General features: G+C 43.1%; 1 protein-coding gene across 2 annotated transcripts in view; it reads right to left on the bottom strand.

Moving 5' to 3' along the window:
* Positions 1-20,420: 20,420 nt before the first annotated feature.
* Positions 20,421-26,306, bottom strand: part of KIAA1143 (KIAA1143 ortholog) — a 31,399-nt gene continuing 25,513 nt past the window's right edge. For both annotated transcript variants that reach the window (XM_020807656.3, XM_020807657.3), the window contains exon 3: positions 20,421-22,229. In XM_020807656.3, the coding sequence (XP_020663315.3) occupies positions 22,030-22,229 (200 nt within the window). In that variant the 3' untranslated portion in view covers positions 20,421-22,029. The remainder of the gene's footprint in view (positions 22,230-26,306) is intronic.

Below are 26,306 nucleotides of genomic sequence, written 5' to 3'. Positions count from 1 at the left end.
GCAGCATCCTCCTTTCTACCCAAAAGCAGCAGCATTACTCAGAGCATTGGTTGGATATCTTATGTCCTATGAATGACTATGAAACAGTTAGAAGCAAACCACCCACTTTTGCTACCACTGGCAAAAGATCATAAGCAGATAATTTGAGGCAGATAAGTTTGGGAGGAGATGACATGTCATATTTGTGAGATACGGGACTTGAGGGAGAGTAAATTATCAGTAATTGTGATGAAAACCCTGCACCAAGGTAGACTACTTCTATATTCCACAAAGAGTACCTACCTATAAAGCTACTGGCTGAAATCCACAGGCTTAGAGGATGCAGAATAAGCCATGTACCACACAGCTGTCTCCTCTAACCACTGGCTACCACATCCCAGCGTCTCTCATCTGAGGTAATCTCTTTGCCTAATAACAGGGCTGTTCCTGCCAATGAAATGGGATTTTGTCACAGCAAAGCAGCTACCAGTCTGTTTACCATTCATGTTTCTGTACAGGGCCAGGATCTTTTTGACTGTGAGTTTTCAATCTTACATTTGCTCAGAAAGTGATAGACCATCTGTGCCTCCCATAAACTATACTTAAATTGCCATCAGACAAGATCTATGCTTTTTCTAAGCGCGCTAACTTTCTCCATAGCCTTCGGTTAATTGTTCCCCCCAGTTTTCAATTTGGTGCTTCTGAGCACATTTGGACTTAGTTGCTCCCTAAAGAAATGCTTGCTAGCATGGTGTCAGGACTCAAAAGTGAAGCTATGTCCTGCTCCTTTTGACTCTATGGAGTTTTTTGAACAATGTTCTGATTTTTTATTATTTATAATGTAGTGTTGAAACGGCTTCCAAATTTCACAAATCTGAATATCACTTTCCCTTTGTGGAGGGAAGAACTTTGATATGACCTGGATTGTATGGGTCCTTCCTGCCTAACTGTAGCGAGCCACTCTCAAGCCTCTACCAATACAGGCCTCCAAGAGTGCTCACTACTATTCTTTACTTGCTGCCACCAACCTATCCTTAGTACTCACAAAGGACAAGTTTTTCTTTCAAACAAATAAAGTGTTTATTGATTTGTACAAAATAAAAAGGGTGAATCACAGGTAATAAATCATGTTTCTCAATTCTAGATCACACAGACAGTTCCCTCACTGACTATCTCTCTCAAATCTATCTCACTCTCTCAATCAACTTCTCTCATCTTTTCAAACTCTCCAAAACTCCCTCTTTCACACATCACACACCTTATATAATCCAGCTCCTCCCCCTTCTGCATCACCCTCCGTCCTCTCATTGGCTGAGGTTCCCCTGCCCAGCTGTGACGGACAGGTGAAAGCAGAGCTGTATACCACAATACCTCCCCCCTTAACAAGTTGTTTCATGGGGGAAAGCTAAAGTGCTTTCCTCTCATAAACAACGAGGAGCAATACAACAACACATTTATCATAATAACATTATTACATTTATTAAACATTTTCAGAAACATTAAGTAAACCTCTTACCTGCATATCATTCCCATACATTCATTAACATTTTCAAAGATCATTCATGCATATGCTTAATAATAGACTACAACATACAAATTATACTTACATCCAATTTCATATGCATACATAACAAATAACATATATCAGTGGGTACATGTACAACAAACTTAATACTTTCGCCATTCTAAGAGTCCATTTTTCTTCTTCAGTCTTCTGGTCTTCTAGAGAGGGCATCTGCAGCACAGTTTTGAGTCCCTTTAGTCATTCGAACCTCAAAATCAAAGTCCTGCAGGATCAAAGCCCATCTCATCAGCTTGCTGTTGTTGGCTTTGATAGTCCTTAACCACAATAGTGGGGAATGGTCAGTACACAAGACAAAATGTCCTCCCCAAACATAAGGCCCAAGCTTGCGAAGTGAATGAAGAATTGCAAGACACTCTCCCTCACCACCAGAAAGCTGTTCTCCGCCCGCCTGTAGATTTTCGCGCAGATACATCACGAGATGATGTTCTCTGTCATTGTCCTTCTGGCTCAGCATGGCTCTTAACCCGGTGTTGGACGCATCGGTGACGATGGTGAACTCGCGCTGGCAATCTGGAGCACTTATGACCGGATTGGTCATCACCGTCCCTGTCAGCTTCGCGAACGCCTCCACACAGCTGCTGGTCCACTGGATACTATCTGCACTCTTCTTGCGTGTTAGGTCAGAAACACTACAAGGAGTAACAGCTGGTGGGGTGCATCTCCAGTATCAATTTTGTGCACAACTCCCTGGGCCAACCCTGGCTTCCTGAAAGAAACCTGCCGGTATCTCCCTAGCAAGGCCCTCAATTCGTTTTGTTGCTCAGGGAAAAGCACAGGGCTAACTTTGGCATCATCAGGGTTATATCTTGCTTTCCCCCTCCCTTCCAAATAGGGTAAGTCATGTTTCTCATTGTCAGCTTCCTTCATGGCAAACAACACTCTGTTCTCTTCCCTATAATATGGTTTGATCATATTCACATGAACCACCCTCCTGCCTGGTTCTCCATCTTCCTTAATGACATAATTAAGGTCGTTCATTTTGGCAATAATTCTACATGGTCCTGCCCAATTTAGTTGTAATTTGTTCCCTTTGAGAGGTCTTAGCACAAGTACCTCATCTCCAGGATTAAAACTTCTTTCTCTGGATTTTCTGTCATACCAGTCTTTTTACTTATTTTTCTGACCTCGTAAATTCTCAGCAGCCATTTCTAAATTTCTTTTCAGAGTGTTCATCAGGTTGTCTAAATACGATATTACGTTCTCAGGATCAGACTCTTGTATTTTCTCCCAACTTTGTCTAAGTAAGTCAAGGGGTCCTCTCACTTTTCTCCCAAACAGCAATTCAAAAGGACTAAATCCTGTACTGTCTTGGGGTACATGCATATAACAGAAGTTATATGCATATATAACAGAGAATTCTCTGATCCCAATTGTAAGGATTCTCAGCAGAATAGGCCCTAATCATGTGCATCAGGGTACCATTAAATCTCTCTGTGAGCCCGTTAGTTTGCGGGTGATATGGTGAAGTATTTAAATGTTTGATCCAAAATATTTGCCACAGTCTCTGCATGAGCTTTGAGGTGAAAGATGTCCCTAAGTCAGTTACTATTTCTGATGCGAAGCCCATTCGACTCATATAACTCAGCAGGGCATCAGCCACAGTATGAGTCTCAATATTCCTCAGAGGAATGGCCTCTGGGTATTGTGTGGCATGGTCCACAATGGTCAGAATAAATCTGTTCCCCCTTTGGGTGACTCTAGGCAATGGTCCTATAATATCCATGCCAATACGTTGGAATGGGGTAGAAATCACTGGTAAAGGGCATAGCTTCGCTTTAGTTTTATCATTACTATTACCCTGCCTTTGACAAACATCACAACTCTGACAAAAATTTTTAATCTGCCTTCCCATCTCAGGCCAGTAGAAATTTTGTGATATTCTTTGCTTGGTTTTATTAATGCCTAGATGAGCAGAAAATACATCTGAGTGTCCCCTTTCTAATATTTGCTGGCAATATTTCGAAGGAACCACTAATTGTCCTTGAAGATCTTCCCCCCCTTTCTTGGGGCTCCTCAAAGCCTCTCTGTACAACAAGCCCTGTTCAAGGTGGAACCCCTCAGGTCCCTCAGTGGTCAACCTTACTTCAGAAGCGCTCTCAAAGCATTGTTTCAGTGTGGAATCTGCTCTCTGTTCCTGACTGAACATATTGCTTTGGGGAATATTAAGTTGAAATATCTCAGCTGAGTTCATAATGTCAGGCATTCCCTTCCCCTGACTTCCACTCCCTTCCTCAGCTGCCCCTGCTTTCTCTTGTTGGGAACGTCTTATAACTAAAACCCTCTTTACATGCTCAGAGAGGTCATTTCCAATTAAAACTGCTGCTGGCACCTGTGAAGAAATTCCAATTCTCCAAGGTCCTTCCCATCCCTGGTATCTAATGTATATCTCAGCCACAGGCAAGATGACAGCTTTTTCGCCAATTCCCTTCACAACCAGGTTTTCCCTTTCAAGATGTATTTCTGAGGTACTATATCAGGGTGACATAGGGTGACTTGTGAACATGAGTCTCTCAAAGCCATGTATTTATTATCAAAGACATAAATATGGTCCTCAGCCGTTTGAAACTCTTGGTTTGTTTTAATTAAAAAGCAATGTCTAACTTCTGCCAAAGGGAGATCAGGTTGAATATTATCAGCTTGTGTAGAGAGTTCAGCTAGTGTTGCCATAGCGACTGACTCCTCCCTTGGTGGGTCAACCTGTTCCTGCTGCACACAGTATACCGCTTTAGGATTACTTAAATTCCCTTTTTGTGGTCCAAATTCTCTATTTTTACCACACTGGGATGCAATATGGCCCTTTTCATTACACCAAAAACAAGTCCTAACATTCCATTGATCATTCCCAGCACCCTTAACTCCTTTTCCCTCCAAATTTTGTTTTCTGGCTTGGTTCTGGTCTGAGGGCTGTGATGAGATGGGTTTTTGGGTTAAAATCTTGTAAGGAATATGGGTTTTGTAATTAAGAAATGAGCAAGAGAGGTTCCATCTTGTTCTCTGTATAAAGTATCTATGCAATGCTAACAGGTTGTTTGCTAGTGCAAGCAGAGAGAATGTTATTCTGAGAGCCTGAGAAAGAAGTCGGTGTGATTAGATAGATGGGAATTGTTGTGACTCTTTGCTAAACCACAGTAACCCAAATAACATCTGGTGTGTATGGGAACGAAGTCATGTGGTGCAACAGGACTGTTTGCCTAGTAACAGACTCTGATTGGATGACATCGTGGGAAGGTACGATAAGCCCTTGCCAGTTACTCTTGAAAAAGGAACTTTTTGCCTATGGACATTGTCATTCGTGACTCATACCAATGTCTTTCATGACCGATTCTTCAGTCTTTCGTGACCAACCCTGAAGTCTATCGTGACCAATCTTTACATGGACTGATTCTTATGCTATACTGGATTACCCTTGGGCCTATGGACTATTTCCTAATGACTTTTTCTTTAAGGACTATTTCCTATGGACTATTTCCCATGGATTATTTCTCTGTGGTCTTTTATGTTTGGAATACTTCATATGGACTATGCTCTTGGACTTTTCTAAGGACAATGGGACATTTACTGGATTTTTCTTTTTGGTACAGGATTTTTATTCTACAGGATCACTGAGGACTATAGCCTTTTTTCTAACATGTTTGGACTATTTTGTTTTTCCTGATGAAGTACTTGACTGGAACTGTTGTTATTCTTTTTAATGGCTTTTTGTATTTTTGTAAGGTTTTTGAACACTTTTCTATTTTTCATGTTTTCTTTGCCTCACTACAGAGTTGTATATAACTAACACAATGCTTATTGACTTGCCTTGGCTTAGTTTGGATTTAATACCTAGAAACATGCTTATTCTTTAATAAAATAATGATTATTAAAAATCAATTGGTTTCCTGAACAGTACACTTGTCTTAGGGTCATCTGAGAGTGCTGCCTCGGCCTAGCATACTTAAGGAGTCCGGCCTGTGGTGCAAGATAAGTCTAAGGACTACAAAGCCCACATGTTTTTCTAACAGCAATAACTGAGAGTACAAGGGTGTTCTTATGTGGGCAGACTTGTAGGAAGGAGGCTTGTAGCTCAGCTAGCTGAGTTCTCAGACTCACTCAGCCCATTTTAGCGTGTGCAAACTCCTGATTACTTTCTGTCCAGGCATTCACGTGTGCTTTCAAGCACCGTGTTTGCTCACAAGGGCTTGCCCACAAAATGGCCTCCAACCTTCTGCTGGTTCTTAAATTGTCCTCTGGGCAATTTATTTGTGTCCTCCCACACTTTTCTCACCACCTTTCCCTCATAACCACTTGGTTTTCTGATCTGGGAAATAAAATCAGCAATCTCCCCTGCCTCTCTCAAATTTTGGGTTCTCTTGTGCTTGACTAAATATTTCAGTTCTCCAGGTAAGAGACAATAAAACTGCTCCAATCCAAAAATATTTTTAAGCTCTTCTACTGTCTCAACTTTTTCCTGTACCAGCCATTTGTCCAGATATCTGGCCAAGTTTGCCCCTAACTGAGAGTAAGACTCATCAGGTTTCTTGGTCAGAGACCTGAATTTCTGTCTCAAGTGTTCTGAATTTGTGCCATACCTGGCAAACACTAACTTTTTGAACTCATCATAATTTTTAATTAATTCCAAAGGCATCTCTGCATAGATCTCGGCCAGGCCTCCACTAATTTGGGATCTCAACACAATCATTCTTTCAGAATCCCTCACAAAAAAATTTTCACACGCTCTTTCAAACATCACCAGAAATGATTCTGGATCATCTCCTTTTCTAAAGACAGGAAATATTTTTAGATCTGCCTTTGACAACTGTCTTCCATCAGAATCATCTCTGCCAGTGTTGTTATTGTTATTGTTGGCTTGAACTTCCAGTTCTAGTCTCCTAAGTTCAAAAGCCATTCTCTCTTTCTCTAAGGCAATCTCCATTTCTCTCTGTCTAATTCTTTCTTTCTCAATTTCTAAGGCCATTTGTCTTTCCTGAGCTTTGGCTTGTCTTTCCTCAGCTTTGGCCTTCATTTCAAGCTCCAATTTCCACTTTCTGAACTCTATTGGGTCTTCCCTTGAGGTCTCTCTCTCCTGATCTGAGGTAAATCCTTCCTCAACATCCCCATTTTCATTATCTGACCCAACTGCCATTTCACTAGGCACTTGCCCAGCTTTCTTTCCCCTGGTTAAAGGCATGCTCCTTTCCTCAGGCTTATATTTCAATTTTCAGGCCTCGTTTTAAAAAAGCACTTTTTTCCTGTCAGTGAGAGTCTCTGTGTTATAATGTGGCTGCTTTCCCCAGCACTCATCCACTGTTAAGCTAGCTACCTTGTTTAGGCCTCTGCCCCCAGCTAGGCCTCTCGCCACAGACAGAGCTTCTTTTCCCTGCCTCAGGCAACAAAACAACTTGAATTACCAGCTTCCCCTATCCCAGGTTTAGCTGATTTGAGCCCCCTTAGCTTATCTGCCCTTGGCTCCACTTTCTCCCCTCAGAGTTCTCCCCTTGAACTCAGGACAAGCTAGCCAACCTGCCACAGGTTTCTGCTTTGGGCAACTCCCCAGAAATGGTTACCACAGAGCCAGAATCCCTATCTCAGTCCCCCAATCTGAGTTTCAACGCCCTCCTACTAGACTTTCTCCCTGTGAGACAAGTCCTAGGAGGTTACCCACGCGTCCACTCAGACGTCCCTGACTAAAGATCCGCTCTGGGCACCTTTCCAGTACAAGGCTTTAACTGGATCACTTCGTATCCCACACGCTGGACACCAATTTATGTAGCGAGCCACTCTCAAGCCTCTACCAATACAGGCCTCCAAGAGTGCTCACTACTATTCTTCACTTGCTGCCACCAACCTATCCTTAGTACTCACAAAGGACATGTTTTTCTTTCAAACAAATACAGTGGTGCCCCGCATAGCGAGGTTAATCCATTCCGGATTAACCTTCGCTATGGGGAAACATCACTAAACGGAACGGAAAAGCCCATTGGAACATATTAAACTTCGTTTAATGCGTTCCAACTGGGCCCAAAACTCACTGTTCTGCGATGTTTCCCCATCCGGCCGCGGCCACTTTGGGTGTTCCGGTGGCCATTTTTGGTGTTCCGGTGGCCATTTTGGGTGTTCCGGCGGCCATTTTGGGTGTTCCGGTGGCCATTTTGGAACCGCCAAACAGCTGTTCCTCCCATCGCAATGCGAAGATCGGTAAGCGAAATGCTTACCGATTGTCGCAAAGCGATTTTCGCCCTATTTAAACATCGGTATGCGATCGCATTAGCAATCGCAAAATCCGCATCGCTATGCGGATTCATCGTTAAACGGTGCGCTGGTTATGCGAGGCACCACTGTAAAGTGTTTATTGATTTGTACAAAATAAAAAGGGTGAATCACAGGTAATAAATCATGTTTCTCAATTCTAGATCACACAGACAGTTCCCTCACTGACTCTCTCTCTCAAATCTATCTCACTCTCTCAATCAACTTCTCTCATGTTTTCAAACTCTCCAAAACTCCCTCTTTCACACATCACACACCTTATATAATCCAGCTCTTCCCCCTTCTGTATCACCCTCCGTCCTCTCATTGGCTGAGGTTCCCCTGCCCAGCTGTGACGGACAGGTGAGAGCAGAGCTGTATGCCACACTAACAAACAATGGGCCCAAATGGTATGTCTGCCTGCTGTAGAACAGACATGACCTATTAGAGCAGGGGTCTCAAACATGCAGCCCGGGGGCCATTTGTGGCCCGCCGGACTATAGTTTGTGGCCCCCGCCTTGCCTGCCCCCCCCAAAGCGCCCACACGTCCTCTGCTGTCAAAAGTAAAAAAAAGCCTCACCTCACTAGCCGGCTCTCCCCCAAGACAGCGCCTCTTGCACCCTCCATCCAGAACTGCAGCCTGCCAGCCAGCCCACCTGTCTGCCAGCTGGCAGGCTGCAGTTCCGGATGGAGGGTGAAAGAGGCGCTGTCTTGGGGGAGAGCCAGCAAGCGAGAGCGTCTCCAACAGCACCACCAACAGCAGCTCTTCCAGGGAAGCGGCTCTCTGACTTTCTTTCTCTCTCGGCACCCCCAGCACCAGCCCGGTCAGCAGCTGCCTCAGCGCCCGGTGGTGCTTCTTCCTCCTCCTCTTCATCCTGCTTCAGCCCCCATGGCTCTGGAGGCTGCCTGGGCTCACCTCACATTGTTTGCTCCCCTGTCATGGTGAGGATAGCTGCTGCTGTTGAGTGTGCCTTTTTTTTGAGAGGGGACCTTCAGAGGAAGGTTGCCAGACCTCCATGTGTGTGTGTGTGTTTGTTTGTGTGCATGCATGTGCATCTGTGGGGTCCCTCACCTTGTTCTGTTTAATTTCATGGGTACCAGTGGGGGCTTTTCTTCTCTGGCAAGGTGAATTCTGTGAGGGTTTTTTTTTACATTTTATGTCATGCCCTCCTTCCCCCCCCCGCTAGGCGGTTGCTGGCCCTCTCTCCCTTCTCTGCTGCTGCTGCTGGTGGTGGTAGTGAAGAAGGAGCCGGAAGGGGTTGTGGCCGGCGATGAGGGCTCGCACACTCCTCCTCAGAGCCCCAGCCAGGCTAAGGAAACTCCTGGGCAGCTTCCTCGGGCTCTTGCTCCGCTTAGCGGAAAATCTGTTGCGGCCCAGCCTCACCCAGACTCTGCCTCCAGTGGCCCTCAGATAAATTGAGTTTGAGACCCCTGTATTAGAGCATTAAGTTGCAAATTAGAATAGGCTGCAGGAACTCAGACAAGCCATGAGTAAATAATCACAGAGAGACTGAGCAAACCATGAAGACTGTTTCCTGGGACTTTTCTACTCTGTATCTGGTTATGATTTAATGATGAATTATAATGTGCTAGCAAATTGTGCCTCAGTCGGTTCTGATGTCCTCAATTTGAGATTTAGTGTTTCTGAAAAAATAATACGGTGGTAGCAGCCCACCATACCAAACTACTCTCTCTGTGGGCTGCAAGTTGTAAATCTCAGCCTTTCACTCATATCCAAATCCTGATGGTACCTCTTAAGTACAGTGGAATCTCTACTTACGAACATCCCTACCTACAAACGATCCAATTTATGAACAGCTCTGACCACAGAATTTTGCTTCTACTTGTGGCCAGAGCTTCAAGATACGAATGAAAAAGGCAGGGGGGAAGGGTGGGAAATTCAAACCATAGGTGGCGAAGAGGCTTTGTAGCTCTTTCACCCGAATGGTTTGGAAAAGGGAGGCTCAGCCTCCCGAGCTTCTACTGCTGCTGCTACCACCGCCGGGAGGTGAGCCACCAGACCATCCCGGCTGCGCTCAGCCTCCCGGGCTTTCAGCGCCGCAGCCGCAGGCTTTCCCAAGGTTTGCCACAAGTGCCGCCTTTCTCCCCCACTGCACGGCTTCTCTGCCGCCATAGGAGGCTTTCCTGGGGCTTGCCCCAATCGCCGCCTTTCTCCGCTGCCATCCGCTGCTGGGCCAAGGTTTCCGTGCCGCCTACTCAGGCTTTCCCTGCGGCGGCAGAGAAGCCCTGGCCGGGCAGCAGCGGCTGGAGCCCGGGAGGCCTCCTGACAGTGGCGGTGGAGGTAAGGTGGTACTTTTTAAAAACTTTTGGGTGGCTTTTGCAGGGTGGGATGGGCTGGTGGGGTTATGTTTGTTTTTTATTTGTTTTGTTTTTTGCAGGCCCAGGGGCTTGCAGTGTTTTATTATTACTATTTTCGGGTATCTTTTTCTTCAGCCGGTTAATCGGGCATTGAAATTGGTTTTCAGTGCATTCCTATGGGAAATGATGCTTCTACTTATGAACATTTCAATTTACGGCCACCGTTCTGGAACGGATTAAGTTCATAAGTAGAGGTACCACTGTATTTCCGATTTATGTTAATTTAGCTCTCCATAATTAAATTTGCTTTCATTTAATTCGGAGTGATATAATTCACCTTGCTTTTGTTCACTCTGACTTGATGTAAATGAAGAATTCAGCTAGGAGAAGAAGTCCCCCAAATGACTTTCCCATCCTCCTGCATGACATAAATCAGTGCTCCTCTACAGCCAGGCCATGCAGCAGGCTAAAAGTGTTCTTCTAAGTGGGGCTGTCTCCTATTTGTAGGGGGGTGGGTTATACTAGGGAGTGGTCTACAAGCAGCATTCCCTCACTTGATCCCTGGGGGTGCTGCTAATAATCCTACTGTCACTTCTCATTTCATGTCACTGAATATGTAGACCCAGCCATCATCCAAACTTTTGGGGTAGGAAAAGGAATCAGACGTTGTTTTCAAATTGCTCTTATGCACTGTTTTTCTTCATTGTATTTATCCGCTGTGTTGATCACCCTTTATAAGGATTTAGTGCATTGATTATGTCTCTCTCTCCCCCCTTCTCTCTCTCTACCCTGCCCTATGCTCTCAGTCCTTCAGCATTGCTTTTTGTAGTGAGAAACAATGCATACATTAAATAAATAAATGAACAAAGATAATTACGTATACTGTCAACTGTTGTTGTTTAGTCGTTAAGTCATGTCCGACTCTTCATGACCCCATGGACCAGAGCACGCTAGGCCCTCATGTCTTCCACTGCCTCCCGGAGTTGGGTCAAATTCATGTTGGTAGCTTCGATGACACTGTCCAACCATCTCATCCTCTGTCATCCCCTTCTCCTCTTGCCTTCACACTTTTCCAACATCAGGGGCTTTTCCAGGGAGTCTTTGCTTCTGATGAGATGGCCAAAGTATTGGAACCTCAGCTTCAGGACCTGTCCTTCCAGTGAGCACTCAGGGTTGATTTCCTTCAGAATGGATAGGCTTGATCTCCTTGCAGACTGGATAAACCCCAAGCCGGAATTAAGATAGCCGGAAGAAATATCAACAACCTCAGATATGCAGATGATAGCACTCTGATGGAAGAAAGTGAGGAGGAATTAAAGAACCTCTTAATGAGGGTGAAAGAGGAGAGCGCAAAAAATGGTCTGAAGCTCAACATCATAAAAACTAAGATCATGGCCACTGGTCCCATCACCTCCTGGCAAATAGAAGGGGAAGATATGGAGGCAGTGACAGGTTTTACTTTCTTGGGCTCCATGATCACTGCAGATGGTGATAGCAGCCACGAAATTAAAAGACGCCTGCTTCTTGGGAGGAAAGCGAAAACCTAGTCAGCATCATAATAAACAGAGACATCACCTTGCCGACAAAGGTCCTCATAATAAAAGCTATGTTTTTTTCCAGTAGCGATGTATAGAAGTGAGAGCTGGACCATAAAGAAGGCTGACCACTGAATAATTGATGCTTTTGAATTGTGGTGCTGGAGGATACTCTTGAGAGTCCCCTGGATTGCAAAGAGAACAAACCTATCTATTCTAAAGGAAATCAACCCTGAGTGCTCACTGGACAGATCCTGAAGCTGAGGCTCCAATACTTTGGCTATCTCATGAGAAGAGAAGACTCCCTGGAAAAGACTTTGATGTTGGGAAAGTGTGAGGGCAAGAGGAGAAGGGGACAACAGAGGACAAGATGGTTGGACAGTATCATCAAAGCTACCAAGGTGAATTTGACCAAACTCAGGGACGCAGTGGAAGACAGGAGGGCCTGGTGCGCTCTGGTCCATGGAGTCATGAAGAGTCGGACACGACTTAATGACTAAACAACAAACAACAAATTCTGCATATAAGTTAAAAAAGCAGGGAGACAATATACAGCCTTGTCATACTCCTTTCCCAATTTTGAACCAATCAGTGATTCCATATCCAGTTCTAACTGTTGCTTCCTATCCCACACGTAGATTTTTCAGGAGATAGATAAGGTGGTGAGGCACTCCCATTTCTTTAAGGACTTGCCATAGTTTTCTGTGGTCCACACAGTCAAAGGTGTCTGCATAACCAATGAAGCAGAAGTAGATGTTTTTCTGGAACTCTGGCTTTCTCCATAATCCAGCACATGTTAGCAATTTGGTCTCTAGTTCCTCTGCCCTTTCAAAATCCAGCTTGTACTTCTGGGGGTTTTCGGTCCACATACTGCTGAAGCCTGCCTTGGAGGATTTTGAGCATAACCTTGCTAGTGTGTGAAATGAATGCAATTGTACGGTAGTTGGAGCATTCTTTGGCACTGCCCTTCTTTGGAATTGGGATGTAGACTGATCTTTTCCAATCCTCTGGCCACTGCTGAGTTTTCCAAACTTGCTGGCATATTTAATGTAGCACCCTAACAGTGTCATCTTATAAAATTTTAAATACAGTGGTGCCTCGCTTAGCGATGTTAATCGTTGCAGCAAAAATCACTCCTAAGCGATTTCATCGCTAAGCGATTTTAAAAAGCCCATAGAAACGCATTAAAACACTTTTAATGCGTTCCTATGGGCTTAAAAACCAACCTTTTGTGAACATCCTCCATTGCGGCGGCCATTTTCGGTGCCTCTAAAGCGAGGCAAAACAGCAGGCAGCCATTTTGTTTACCTGGCAGCCATTTTGGAACCGCCGATCAGCTGGCCGAAAATGGGGGCTTTGCGATGATCACTTTCCTGCGATCATCTCAAAGGAAATTTTCCCCATAGGTGCCATCGCAAAGCAATCACTCTTGCAATGGCAAAAAGTCCATTGCAAAGTGATTTCATCGCTATACGGAGCGATCGCTATGCAAGGCACCACTGTAGTTCAACTGGAATGCCATCACCTCCACTGGACTTGTTGTTAGCCATGCTTTCTAAGGCCCACTTGACTTCACTCTCCAGGATGTCTGGCTCAAGGTCAGCAACCACACTATCTGGGTTGTCTGGGACATCCAGATACTGTCAATACCAGTTCATAAAAGAAGATGATAGTTTTTACACATATGTAATTGTATGCATTATATTGGGGTGAGCAAATTCAAGGGACCCATACATGCCCATCCTCAGATTAAGAGAGCAGGCTGTAATTAAACAAAGAGACAGACAAACAAACAATCAAAAGAAGGTATATTGTGCCTTTGAGGCAATTTTACCATATTTCCCCCCCCCCCAATTGTTTTAGGCTCAGAGGATGCCTTTATTTTTCAAAACCAAATATTTGTTGTTGTTTTATTAAGACACGTCCGACTCTTCATGACCCCATGGACCAGAGCATGCCAGGCCCTCCTGGCTTCCAGTTATTTGGGAGGCTACAACTTCTATAATACCCCAGCAAAAGTGGCCATGCTGGTTGGAGTATTCTGGGACCTACAGTCTAAAAACAAGCAATCAAACAAAGAAACAAACACACCTCACCACTAGCTGTACTGGCCAGATTTCTGGGATTTGCAGTCCAAGAACGTTTGGGGACCCAAGATTGGGAACCATGTTTTACAGCATGAGCATGAAGCTGCTCGGGAAAGTCATCCAGAATTTTGGGGGCTGGGTTTCAACACCATGCTGATGAAACCCATCTCTGTCTGTTCTTTCCCACAGATGCCAAGGGAACATGGAAGTTTTGATTTGTTGCCTGAATGCAGTGAAGATCCAAACATGAACAAAGTCAGACTCAGTCCAGACAAGATGAAGGCTCTGTAGGTCAGTCAAAATGTAAGGGGTACCAGTCAAGCCAGTCAAAATGTAAGGGGTACCACCTCTTTGGGACAGGACCATACTGTGTCTGAAGAATATTGATTTCAAAGGCTTGAAGGAATGATTGGTTAGTGCTGGATTGATACACAAACACTTCAGCCCAGAAAAGTCCTTCTAGTCACACAAACTATATTTTATTATTTATTTTATTTATTTGATTTTTACCCCGCCCCTCTAGACCATGTCTACTCCTGATAGTATGCGAGGTTGCAACCAAAAACACCAATACATATACTTCCTGCTTTGACTTTAGGTGCCAAACTGAGAAAGATGGCCAAATCAAGATAAAAATGCTCAACTTGATCATGGTTGCTACTCTTTATGGACATGGAAAGGAGAGTCTGGCTGTATGCCCTAGGCTGTGGAATTCTTAGACATGCCAAAACACTTCTTTGTACCTTATTTCAGTAACATTCTCATCACTGTTTGACAATAACAAGAGCCCTGTCGTCCTTCATGAACTGCTGAGCACCTGAAGCACCCATCAGACATCACTCAGACCTCTTTCAGAAAGTATCTGGATTGTTTCCATCCCCCCCCTTTTTTTGCCTCAGAACACCCATTTCAGACACAGCTGGTTCTGGTTTGCTGGTTTGACTTTCTGGCTCAAAAACATTTGCTGTGAACCATTCTGCCCTGCTTTGGTCCTCATTTTGCTATCTCCGTATCCTGGAGTCCTGCTCTTCCCACCTTATGAATTTACCCAGCAGGCCAAGGAGCTTTGCAATTCCCTTCATCTTTGTGCCTCAGGAAGACTTAAAGAATAAATAAAATCTTTCACCTTCACTTGCTCTCTTCTCTTCACCCCCCTCCACCTATGATCAGCTTGTTTCTCTCATCCTGACCTTGCTGTCTTTTCTCTTCTCTCATTCCATCTTCTTCTCAGCCAAAATGTGGTGACACAATTCCACTCCCCCAACTTTTTTTTCCTTCCCTTCTGGGACACCTTCAAAGACCTTGACAGTAATCTGTCTATTATTGCTTTGTAATAAAATTCATTTTCTGGGCTAAGTCCTTGAGCTGAGACTTTATCTTCCTTCCCAGGGAAGCACTGTTGTATTAGGCAAATCGGTACAATGAACTAAAAGATCTATTCGCGAATATATCAGGTCAAGCATAGCCATAACAGAGAGTCTCTAGGTTGGTTCCATTAAGAGTAACTTACAAATTTCTGATATAGTTTAAAATATTTAATTTCTACACTATAAAAAAGAGAAGCTAACATGAAATTAGTGTTGTTCATAATTTGATCATTACATCCAACATCAGTACTAAATTATCCCTCTTGATCAATGATTCCCAACCTTGGGTCTCCAGGTGTTCTTGAACAGCAACTCCCAGAAATCCTGGCCGACACAGCTAGCAATGAAGGCTTCTGGGATTTTTAGTCCAAGAACATCTGGGGACCCAAGGCTGGAACCACTGCTCTTGATTATAATTCTGTGACCCTTTGCTAGAAAATATGTGGGGAGCTCCATGAAGTGAATTCTTTGGAAATACTTCTCTTTAGGATTGAAAAACGGTCCCATGGTGCTGCAGCTATAACTGCTGTTTGTGCATGTTGAATCAGTGAAGCTTTGCTCTTCAACCAGAAAAGCGGAAGAGCAAAGGAGCAGGTAACATGATCGGCACAGAAGTTATTAACTGGCTCCATTTCAAAATACTCAGTGAGACTGCATTATCATCTCTCTTGTGCTGTGCCAAAGGCAATGCCTAGTGTCCTTGAGAGTGAAATTGTCCCCACGTAGCTGAGTGAAGCATTACTTTGTTAATACACTGCGACACAAGAGAAATAATCAGCTGAAACAACTGCCAACCCTGCTTCACTGAAAATCATAACAGGATTATCCATTAAAAGAGACCCTGTCGGTATAGCATGTTTTTCATTAAACATTCTATTTAGGCATTGAAATCACAGCTCAATACTGGTGTTTTGTGTTCGAGGCACTACCAGAAAATACAGAATGACTCATTCTGGACTCAACATCGATCATCCATTCTGTGCTTTCAAAAAGACTGAGCAGTGAACAGCAGGGCTGGCCCAAGACATTTTGCTACCTAAGGTGAAGGACGAGATGCCCCCTTAGAACTGCTTCCAGTTCTAAGCTGGCCAAATTGACAGCTGAATTTTACTTCAACCCGGAGCACAAGACAGCTTCTTCCTGTGTCCCTGAGGGAAACAAGCAAGGTTAGGGAGCACAGGACAGGCCTTGGGGCACATATAGTTCTGTCTTCCAGCATATTGCCAAAACATCTCCTGACTAAGGCAACTTCCTCACGCTGCTTAATGAGAGGGTCAGCCCTTTTTTTTTGTTTTGTTTTAAAGCAGAAACTAAAACCCAAGGCACTGACTGGCTAAGGGCACAGGGATAGATGTGGAAATATTACTTTTTCCTTAAAATGAAGTTGTTAAAATAAAGCAGTACAATATATGTTGTATGGGGGGGTTTCATTCAGTCATTTTTAAGCTCAATCCTCCCTATTAATGTCTATGGGCCCATTTTTAAGCCAGCACAACTGGTGAATGTAGACTTCCAGACTCTGCTATAGAGCCTCTCCATCTCCTTGAAAATGCCAGTGAGGGATCAGTGAGATCCTGCTAAATGGTATAGGATGTGATCTGATGGAAGAGAAGATTCCTCAAAATCAGGCATAGGCATAATCCATAACTGGAGACTTTCTTTTACCTTCTATTTGCGCAAAATGAACATATGACAGCATTTGAGATGAGAAGTACTCACAGTCTATATTAAGCAACCCTATCATATCCGATATCATGCTAAGGATGATGGAATGTGCAGTTCAACACATCTGGCATAGCATCACCTGAAGGAGACTGATGTAAAATTTGGATTACAGTAGTAAATTCAGCAAGGTTAGTGCAATTCCCATAGGCTAAGATGTAGATGGTTAAATCAGCACACCTATGGATGTCAAAGTGGAACTCTTAAGGAGTTAGCTGCCAATCCTTTTGGTTTATACTTTCTAGAGCTAATCAAATCAGCAAGATTTGCATGTAGTGATATAACTACCTGGTAACTTGACATTTCCAAGATTTTGGTGCTCCCTGCATGATGGTCTTTAAATTGTGTGCAGCCTATGAGAAAGCCTGCAACTGCTTGCCCATTGATAAAATTATTAATTAACAGAATCCCATAGTAAAGATCTGCAATGAATAGCGTTTGCTCAGAAATCTGCATGCAACACAGGAACCTAATTGGAAAGTACTGACCTATTTATTTATATTACATATGGCTCCTTTATAACTTACTTTTTCTCACTGAATGTAAAGCCCAGGACTCTCAATCTGTTTTAGTCAGAGTTGGGTGGCTATGTGTGCTTTCTATGTTTAAAGAGTTTACCTCTATTTGAAGGGGTTCTCTGTTTGATGGGCCATCTAGTCCAAGGTTAGTTTGAAATAAAGAACTTGTAAGAAGGAATATCAAAGGTCTGACAGTAATCCATCCACCATTTAATACAAGGAGAACACACAAGTTACCTGACTCAATTCTTTCCCATCAGATGTATTGTATTTCTATTTAAATTACACTAACTGTCGCAAATTTGCATCTGTACTTGTAAATTAACACAGGCTCATTGGCAATGCATGTGTCAGAGACCTCTCCCCAGAGCTCAGGCAAATGACAGCATTCTAAGAGTGAGCCACCGTAAGAGAAGGTGCGGCAGCAGGTGCAGCCCCACTGCATTGAATGTTCTTAATAGAACTACTGCAAGCAATGGTTGGAAAAAAGCATCTTCTTGGCATTGAGCCCAAAGGAAAAAATCTTGGGAAAGACGTACTTCTGAATACTGTTTACTCTAGAAACCTCCAAGGTTTTGTTTTTTCATTTTCACTATCATTCTTCTGACAAAATTGCTTTTTTTCTTGTTTTGCTTCATGTTTGGGATATTTATATATCCATCTCAGTTTTTCTTAGAGCAAGTCCAATGAAAAATATGGCTTGGGAGGACAGGCTAGGCCACAGAAATTTGATTTGGAAGTTTGCCCTCACTTCATGTTCTTTTGTGATCCTCATACATTATTTAGTGATGTGAGGCAGGAGAAATTCACAGAGCTACCAAGAAACTTGTGTTGGGAAAAAAACTACATGGGGATGAAAAGTTAAGAAATGTCTTGTGAACTGGGCTTCATGCTCAGTTCAAGAAAACCAGTTCTTGGAAATACAACTTTTAGGGACACCAATTCCCAGAATCCCCTAGCCACCATGACCCTACTTAAATATAGTAGAAAAAAAGCAACTCTGTCCCAAGCCTTGCACAGAACCCTACTATCTGCACTTGCCGAACGAAGAGGTTAAAATAACAGTCGCTTGCTGTGCTGCTAACAAATGTTTCTGACTATGCAGTCAGCTGGACGATTTTCTTCTCTCCCCCACCCCTTCCTGCTTTCAAGGTCAATTTAATTCCCTTTGATCTTATGGGCATCATTCACCACCTTGACAAACGTGGTGCCAGAATTACCTTTCAGTTAATAAGAACTACTTTGCCGACTGTGTGGGAAAAATGCATGCTGAGCATTTTTTGTGCCTCAAAAACTGAGTCCAGAGAATTTCTGGCATGTTTCCAGTTCCTTAGAGAGTACATTTATTCATTTGTTAAGGAGCCAAATCACTATGTGATACACTACGGCAATCAGCATAAACACTGTTTGCTATAGTCATATTCCAGAAATACAGACTTTTTTGTTTTTTTTAATGAACATTCATCTTCCTTTTAAACAGCTTTCCAACACACACACACACATCCACTGTCTCCTAGGCAGCATTATCATCTCTTTTAACTCAAGAAGCCATGCTTGCTGGAGGGGAACACCTACATCCACATTTCTTGAAGCTCTTTCCACTGAAATTGCACTTAAGACTTACTTCATCTGGAATTTGAAGTCATGTCTGATAGAATTGCTCCATCCTCGGGGGTTTTTAACGTTTCAGCCCACTATAATACCTTTCTTTTGCCACCCCACCATTTTTCTCCTTATACTCCACCCCTAAATTGAGGTTCAGACTTCCCAACATCTTCTTCAGTGAAAACAACTTCCTTCTAGCACTCCAAGCCATTTGCAGTGTTTTTATACCATTCATTATTTGTAGATACCCCAGACTGCCAGAGATGAACAAGTGGGTCCTGGAGCAAATCAAGCCTCAACTATCTCTGGAGGCAAAAATCGTAGCACTTAAGTTGTCCTATTTTGGGCACATCATGAGAATGCAGGATTCCCTGGAAAAGACAATCATGCTAGGAAAGGTTGAAGCAGTAGAAGAGGAAGACCTAGTACAAAATTGATTGACTCCCAGAACAGGATTCTGCCAATCCTATTTTTCGCTCCATAAGACGCACCTTTCCATAAGACGCACCGATTTTTTAGGAGAAGAAAACAGGAAAATATAATCTGTTTTCTTCGCTCCATAAGATGCACAGACTTTCCACCCCCCTGTTTTGTGGGAAAAAAGTGAGTCTTATGGTGCAAAAAATACAGTATGTTTTGACTTAGTCACAGTTTGAGGAGTAGACAGTGTTGCTTTTTTCAGCAATGCAGTTGCAGTGGTTTCATGTGATCCAATATTTGCAGAAATCTGATGTAATGGTGCTCATAGCTGGTCAGGCATTGATAAGGAGATTTCTGCACCACTAGGAAAGTTCTGGGATTTGAGGCAATGGAAATTCATTAGGAAATATCTGTGACGTAAGAGAATGAGGACACACAAATATGCACCTTTGAAATTTAATGCAACAAATACCATATGCCAATTTGGTACTCAGAAAATCCCTATATCATAGATATCTTTCTAAATAACCTCTTTGGGACAAACCTGTTGCTATGTGTCTATAAATCTATAATTGGGTGGTGCTTAATCCCATACTTCTGTGAAATAGTGAAATAAGTTGAGGCACAGCCTGTGTTTCCTCACAGCATGAGGCACCTCTTTGATCTTTTCCTTGCAAACCACTTCACAATTTGCTCCCCCTTTAAAGCCTTGCTCAGCTTCTGTAAGTGGGCCAATGAGAGAAGGAGGAGATAGTGGGATAAAGTTAATTCAATAGTACAGCCAGCTTGTGCACCCAGAAATCAAAAGATGACATGATACTGCAGAAAGAAGTGGTCAATCCCCTTGCTCACACACACAAAAGGGAGGGGGGCTGGCTGAGTAGATAAGCATCTGTCTTGAATGCTTTAGAAATAGGATATCCTTTCTTAAGGCCCAGAGTTAGACTGGATAATCCATTCATTGGGGTCTTTTCCATTTCCATACGCTTGAGGCCTCTGTTATGTTCTAGATTAAAGGATAATCATTTATACAAAGGAGAAAAATACCATTAAGAAAATGTAAGACAGACTAAGAAAACCATTTTACTTTTTGAAGAACGGTGAATGAAAACTGAAATAAACAGAAAATAATTTCACAGGCATTCAATCATGGCATTAAAATATCAGCTACACTAAAAACAGCTGTTGCACACAGCAACTTCAGATCAGCTCCTTGATGAAGCTTTATATTGTTAATCCTGCTACATGTTTTGTAGCAACACACAATCCATTCTTGGTTACAGAACGCACTGAACTTCCAAACATTTTCCCACTAAAGGACACTCTGTGGCAGGTTGTTGCTTTTGAAATCAATATACTCAGTGTGGTGACTCTCAGCAATTACTTCAGTCTTTTGAGATACAACGGAAAACTTTAGCCAAAGCAATGTTGTACTTTTTAAAAAAAGTCTGTGGTAAGCAAAACTTATACTTCTGTTTGGGTAATCAGGTATAACTAGGCAAAAGCATACGCATCATTGTGAGGCCCCCAAGATGGAGGCAATGATAGGAGTGCCGTCGCTCCCGAAGAATACCCATCACACCCAGACATCCCCACCACGGCGGGAAGAGAAAGGTGTGGAAACCCCTGATTGGGGGAAGGAGAGCACCGGACCCCTTACCCTGAACAAAGGGGTAGACACCCACGATTTGGAGGCGGTCCTGAAGGAGTTAAAGATCACCTGGGAACCGGGGAGGGTTCTGGCGGGAAACCGAGGGGTGGAGATTGAGGCTGGGGTAGGGGATATAAGGGAAAAATCGAGGGATATACCAGGAGGTTGGGAGTGGATATGGATGGAGGATCCCTGGACCCATAAATGGGAACAGGTCCGGGTTCCTCATGAAGAGGCGGAGAAGCGTCGTCAGTTGGGGCTGAAACCTCGGCCTTCGTATTGGGGAGAGACAGAGGCAAAGGAGTGGAGGAGAAAGCTACGCGAGGAGCGAGAGGCAGTGGCTCGTGAGTTAGAGAGAAAGAGGCAATGGCATATCGCAGAACTGAGGAAGTTGGGGGGTTACCCGGCCCTTGGGGGGCAGAAGGAGGAGATGGGTCATCCTGGGATGGCTGGAGCGGAGATGAAGAGACATTACCGCTAATTTCGTTGGAAGAAGCTCTGGACCCTGGGCCTGGATCTGTGCCGCCTATAACAGATCCCTGGAACCCAGAGACGACAAATCCGTTTGTAAATAGTTTATGGACACCGTTGAAACCTAGTCATGTTCTGCAAGAGTCTTTGAATCCCTTTGTAGGGGGAAATCCTGTTGGTGTTAACGTAGCAATAAATACTGAACCTTTTGATGTACCTCCACTGCCTTGTCCGTTTTTTGGGGAACAGACAGCCTCACCAAATGAACCCTCACAATCATCTTTTCAAAACAAAGTTCTTGGAGAAACAAAGAGGGAGAAGTAGCTGGTAGATGCACTGTGCCTAGTATACCAAAATTATTATTTACACAGATGGGGGGGGCAATTTTTAATGTAATAATATACTTTCACAATTATGTATATAGGTGCAAGAAAACATTTAAGACTTACTAAAAAATAAAAGTTAAATCCTGCATCTCAGTTCCCTGATGCATTCAGCTTAACATTTTGTCTCTAAAGAACATGATACATAAACGTAAATTGCTCTTAATCATCACTCTCTTCTTCATCAAAGGAAAGCAAGTTGCAGTTTTTCACTTGCTTGGTTGTATTTTGGGGGGTTGGAGAAATCTTCTTTGTTTCTTTCTTCTTCTTACTTGATGTAGCTGTCAAACCTGAATACTTCTCTTCTGATGAACGCTTGAGAGGTTTCCTGAACACAATCTTCCCATCTCCAGGATCAAGATCTAGAAGCAAAAATACAGAGGGCCCATTATGTCCTCATCTATTGTACCTGTTTACCTATCCTGTTTCCCAAACTACAATAATTCTTTTTTAAAAATATTTATTTAAGGACAGGGTAGGGTATACAAAAAGTAAGGGGGAATAGGGAAAAGGGAAAAAGGGTTAGGGGGATAGGACAACACAAAGTATACAATCATCCAATCAATTCATATTACAATAACAAATCAACTTTTTGCTTTTTCACAATTTGATTACCCTCCTGCTTTCATCTTATAACTTTAGTTTATTTCTATGTTACTCCAACACTATCTGGTAACTGCAGCCATTTATACGATACATCCCATCATTCAGTTTTCTTTTGAATTGAACATTCTTTCAGCCCATCTGACAGGATATCCATTTTTGTCATTTCCCATATTTTCCCAATAAATTTCTCTTGTTTCAGTATCTCTGCTTTCTTTAGATTTTTAACATAATGCTTTTTAATTTTGGAAGCTGCATAGGTCACTGGATAACAATTTATCCCATCTATGTTACCTGGTGGCATGCCCAATAAAGTCAGTTCTAAAGTTTGTGCAACTTCATTTAACTGTTGTTTGGCATCTAATGTCCCCTCTTTCATCACTTTCATCAGATCTTCTATTTTGCTAAGACCTTCATTCACTTGCTGAAACCCTGTCATTATTGTCTTTTGCATAGTAATCTGCCATTCCTTTTCTATTTCTTGTACAACTATTCCAAAACTTTGAGCTTGCACAGACCAAGTCTCCATTTGATGTCTTAAATTTTGGGGGGCCATCTCAGGCTTTCAAATAAGTGGGGTTTGTATAGATGATACTATGTCCTTAACCACAATGATCGCCCCTTAGACATCCTTCAACAGTTTCCACAATTTTATCAACAATCCAAACCCCTAATCATAAACCTCCCCTTAGATCTCCCTCCAATCTTTATCCAAATATTATAATATAAAAATCAACTTTTAACCCAGCAAATTCAAATTCAAGTAGAACCGTGGCACAATTATTTCTTCTTCTCCTGAGTCTAGTAAGCTACTATTATCAGACTCACACACAGTCCAACAAACCAAAACAACAGTCACAAAGTCTTAGACTGTCCAGTAGTTGTCCTTGAAGCCCATCTTATGATCTTTCTGTTAACCCATTGATACTCCTCAGTCCAGTCGACCACATCAGCTCCTTCTTTCTTCTCCAGAAAACCACCAGATTCTATTATCAAAAGTTCACAGAGTCCAGGAAAGAAAAAAGAGAAATACGTCCAAGCCAAACTGTATTCACAAAACTCAAGTCTTTTGAATCTTGTCCGATGGTATTACCGTCTGGGATTCTTTTCCAGAAACACAAAATTTATTTTTCCGTCTCACTCTCTCGGCTTTGAAACCAGTGTGCTGTATTAAAAGTTAGTTAGTTTCGCTTTTGAGGCAGACTGATAAGATAGGCTCGCCGCTGCTTTTCTTCTTTCAGCCAAATATTTTCATTCTTATTTTCAGCTTAATGGGGCTATTTCATAAATCAAAGGCTTCAGCTTACTTAGTTGTTATATATTTTAAGCTTATATTGGTTGTTCTCTTCTCCCCTGATAAAGGGTTACTCACGGCTCAGTGCCAAATATGGCTCCCCACCTCCGACCCGTGCTGGGTGATTTCTTCAGAGGGAAGAAGTCCGGGTTTACCTCCCATTCTTCTCCTTCTGCTGCTCACCATCTGCTTCAGAGAGAATTCTCCTAGACTCTCCTTCGATCCCCATTTCAAAAAGGGGATCCCAAACCGGACGGGTTCCAGTTTTTCCAGAGAGCTCTTCTCTGGAGCTACTGGCAACACCACAACAAAGCCCCGCCTCCCAAACTACAATAATGCTGCAAGATATCTCAAATATCCTTTAAAAGGGGGATATAACTCAGTGGTAGAACATATCCTTTGCCTATAGAACAGTGATTCCTAGCCTTGTATCTCCAGCTGTTCTTGGGACTAAAACTCCCAGAAGCCTTCAGCACTAGCTGTGCTGGCCAGGATTTCTGAATTATAGTTCAAGAACCCCCTTCAATGTTTGCTGCCTTGTCGTGGTGAAGGGGCTTGAGTAATTCAGAGAAGCTATGGGCTATCCCATGCAGGGACACCCAAGACGGACAGGTCATAGTAGAGAGGTCTGACTAAATGCGATCCACCAGGAGCAGGAATTGGCAAGCCACTCCAGTATCTTTGCCAAGAATACCCCATGAACAAAAACAAAAGGCTAAAAGATATGACGCTGGAAGATAAGCCCCTCAGGTCAGAAGGCGTCCAACATGCTACTGAGGAAGAGCGGAGGACAAGTACAAGTAGCTCCAGAGCTAATGAAGTGGTTGGGCCAAAGCCGAAAGGACGCTCAGCTGTGCCTGGAAGTGAAAGGAAAGTCCGATGCTGCAAAGATCTAGGAACCTTGGTAAGCTGGATGTGGTCAAACAGGAGATGGCAAGAATAAACATTGACATCTTGGGTGTCAGTGAAGGAAATCAACCCTGAGTGCTCACTGGAAGGACAGATCCTGAAGCTGAGGCTCCAATACTTTGGCCATCTCATGAGAAGAGAAAACTCCCCGGGAAAGACCGTGATGTTGGGAAAGTGTGAGGGCAAGAGAAGAAGGGGACGGCAGAGGACAAAATGGTTGGACAGTGTCATGGAAGCTACCAACATGAATTTGACCAAACTCCGGGAGGCAGTGGAAGACAGGAGGGCCTGGCGTGCTCTGGTCCATGGGGTCATAAAGAGTCAGACATGGCTTAATGACTAAACAACAACAAGTTCAAGAACATCTGGGGACCCAAGATTGAGAACCACTGCTATAGAAAGTTCCACCTTCAACACCAAGCAATTGTGCAGTTTTCAGTTTGAAACCCCAGGCAGCCACGGCTTGGAATGTGCTGAGCTATGCAATACTATTTTGCTATGAAACAGTTTCATAAGCATAAAATATGATTTTGTTTAAACATTCCATCTCTTTTTTTCCCTATGGCACATGAACCATGAGATAGATACACTACATTTGGTGGAAGCCACATTATCCTAATGATTCACTCCCACTACGTTATGTTCACTCAATATATTTATTTAATTTCATAAATGCAAGGCCTAGGTCACCAATTGTTTTTTAAAAAAAGGAACAAAGGTGGAAGAAAAGTTGATGTAAATGTCCTAAGAAAATTAACACAGTTTTCTAAAAAGCTGCATTTTGCTAACCACACTGTCCCAACTCAAATATCACAGCCATACTACATAAACAGATTTTGGCATACATGTATCCTCTTCCCCTTCGGCACATGCTGTCCAGCTTCCCTCCTTCCTCATTTATCATCACTACAGTTTGGGGCAATCAGACAAATTTGGTTACCATAAACCACAGTTGGTTTCCACAAACAGCAAAGCACTTTTGGTTTGCAAGAACTGTAGTTTGCATCATCCGAGTGATTCTGAGCACATAAAGGGAAGGTAGGGGGCACAATGCTGAAATCTGTTCACAATAGTCTAATTACAGTTTATCTGGAACATGTGTACTAGGCCATATGTAGCACCAATCAATATGATCAATTAAACACTGCTGCTCAGCAGCTGTTTATTTAAATGATCCCCATTGAAATACATGGTAGCTATTCAAAAGAAATGACTGATGGACTATTATGTCATTACATATAAGTTCATGATAATTAGGGCCTGGGATTTACAGAATTTGTGCACCATAGGCCCAGAAATCTGCAGGAATTCACCCCTCCCCCCCACTAGAACTCTGAGGGATTTAATCAAGTAATCAAAGTTGTAACATGAGTTTTCTTATTCTTACCACTAACACATTCAGACTTGGGCAGTCGTTTTTGTCTTGTGGATAAGACAGGAGAAATGGATGAGTAGGGCTAAATTCTGTGGGAGTTGCAAGGTATCATGAGCCTTTCCCTCCACTAGACTCTGCAGAGCAAGCCTCCCCCTCAAACCCCCCCAAAACACACCACAGTCCCATAAACCTTTGTAGCTGCCACAGAACTTAAGTCTCCTCCACATATTTCCTTGTCTTCTCCACAAGATGAAAGTG

The sequence above is a fragment of the Pogona vitticeps genome, chromosome 6, assembly GCF_051106095.1.
Source record: "Pogona vitticeps strain Pit_001003342236 chromosome 6, PviZW2.1, whole genome shotgun sequence".
NCBI classification, from domain to species: Eukaryota; Metazoa; Chordata; class Lepidosauria; order Squamata; family Agamidae; genus Pogona; species Pogona vitticeps.
The sequence above is the reverse complement of the archived record's forward strand: the minus strand, read 5'-3'. Positions and strand labels throughout refer to the sequence as shown.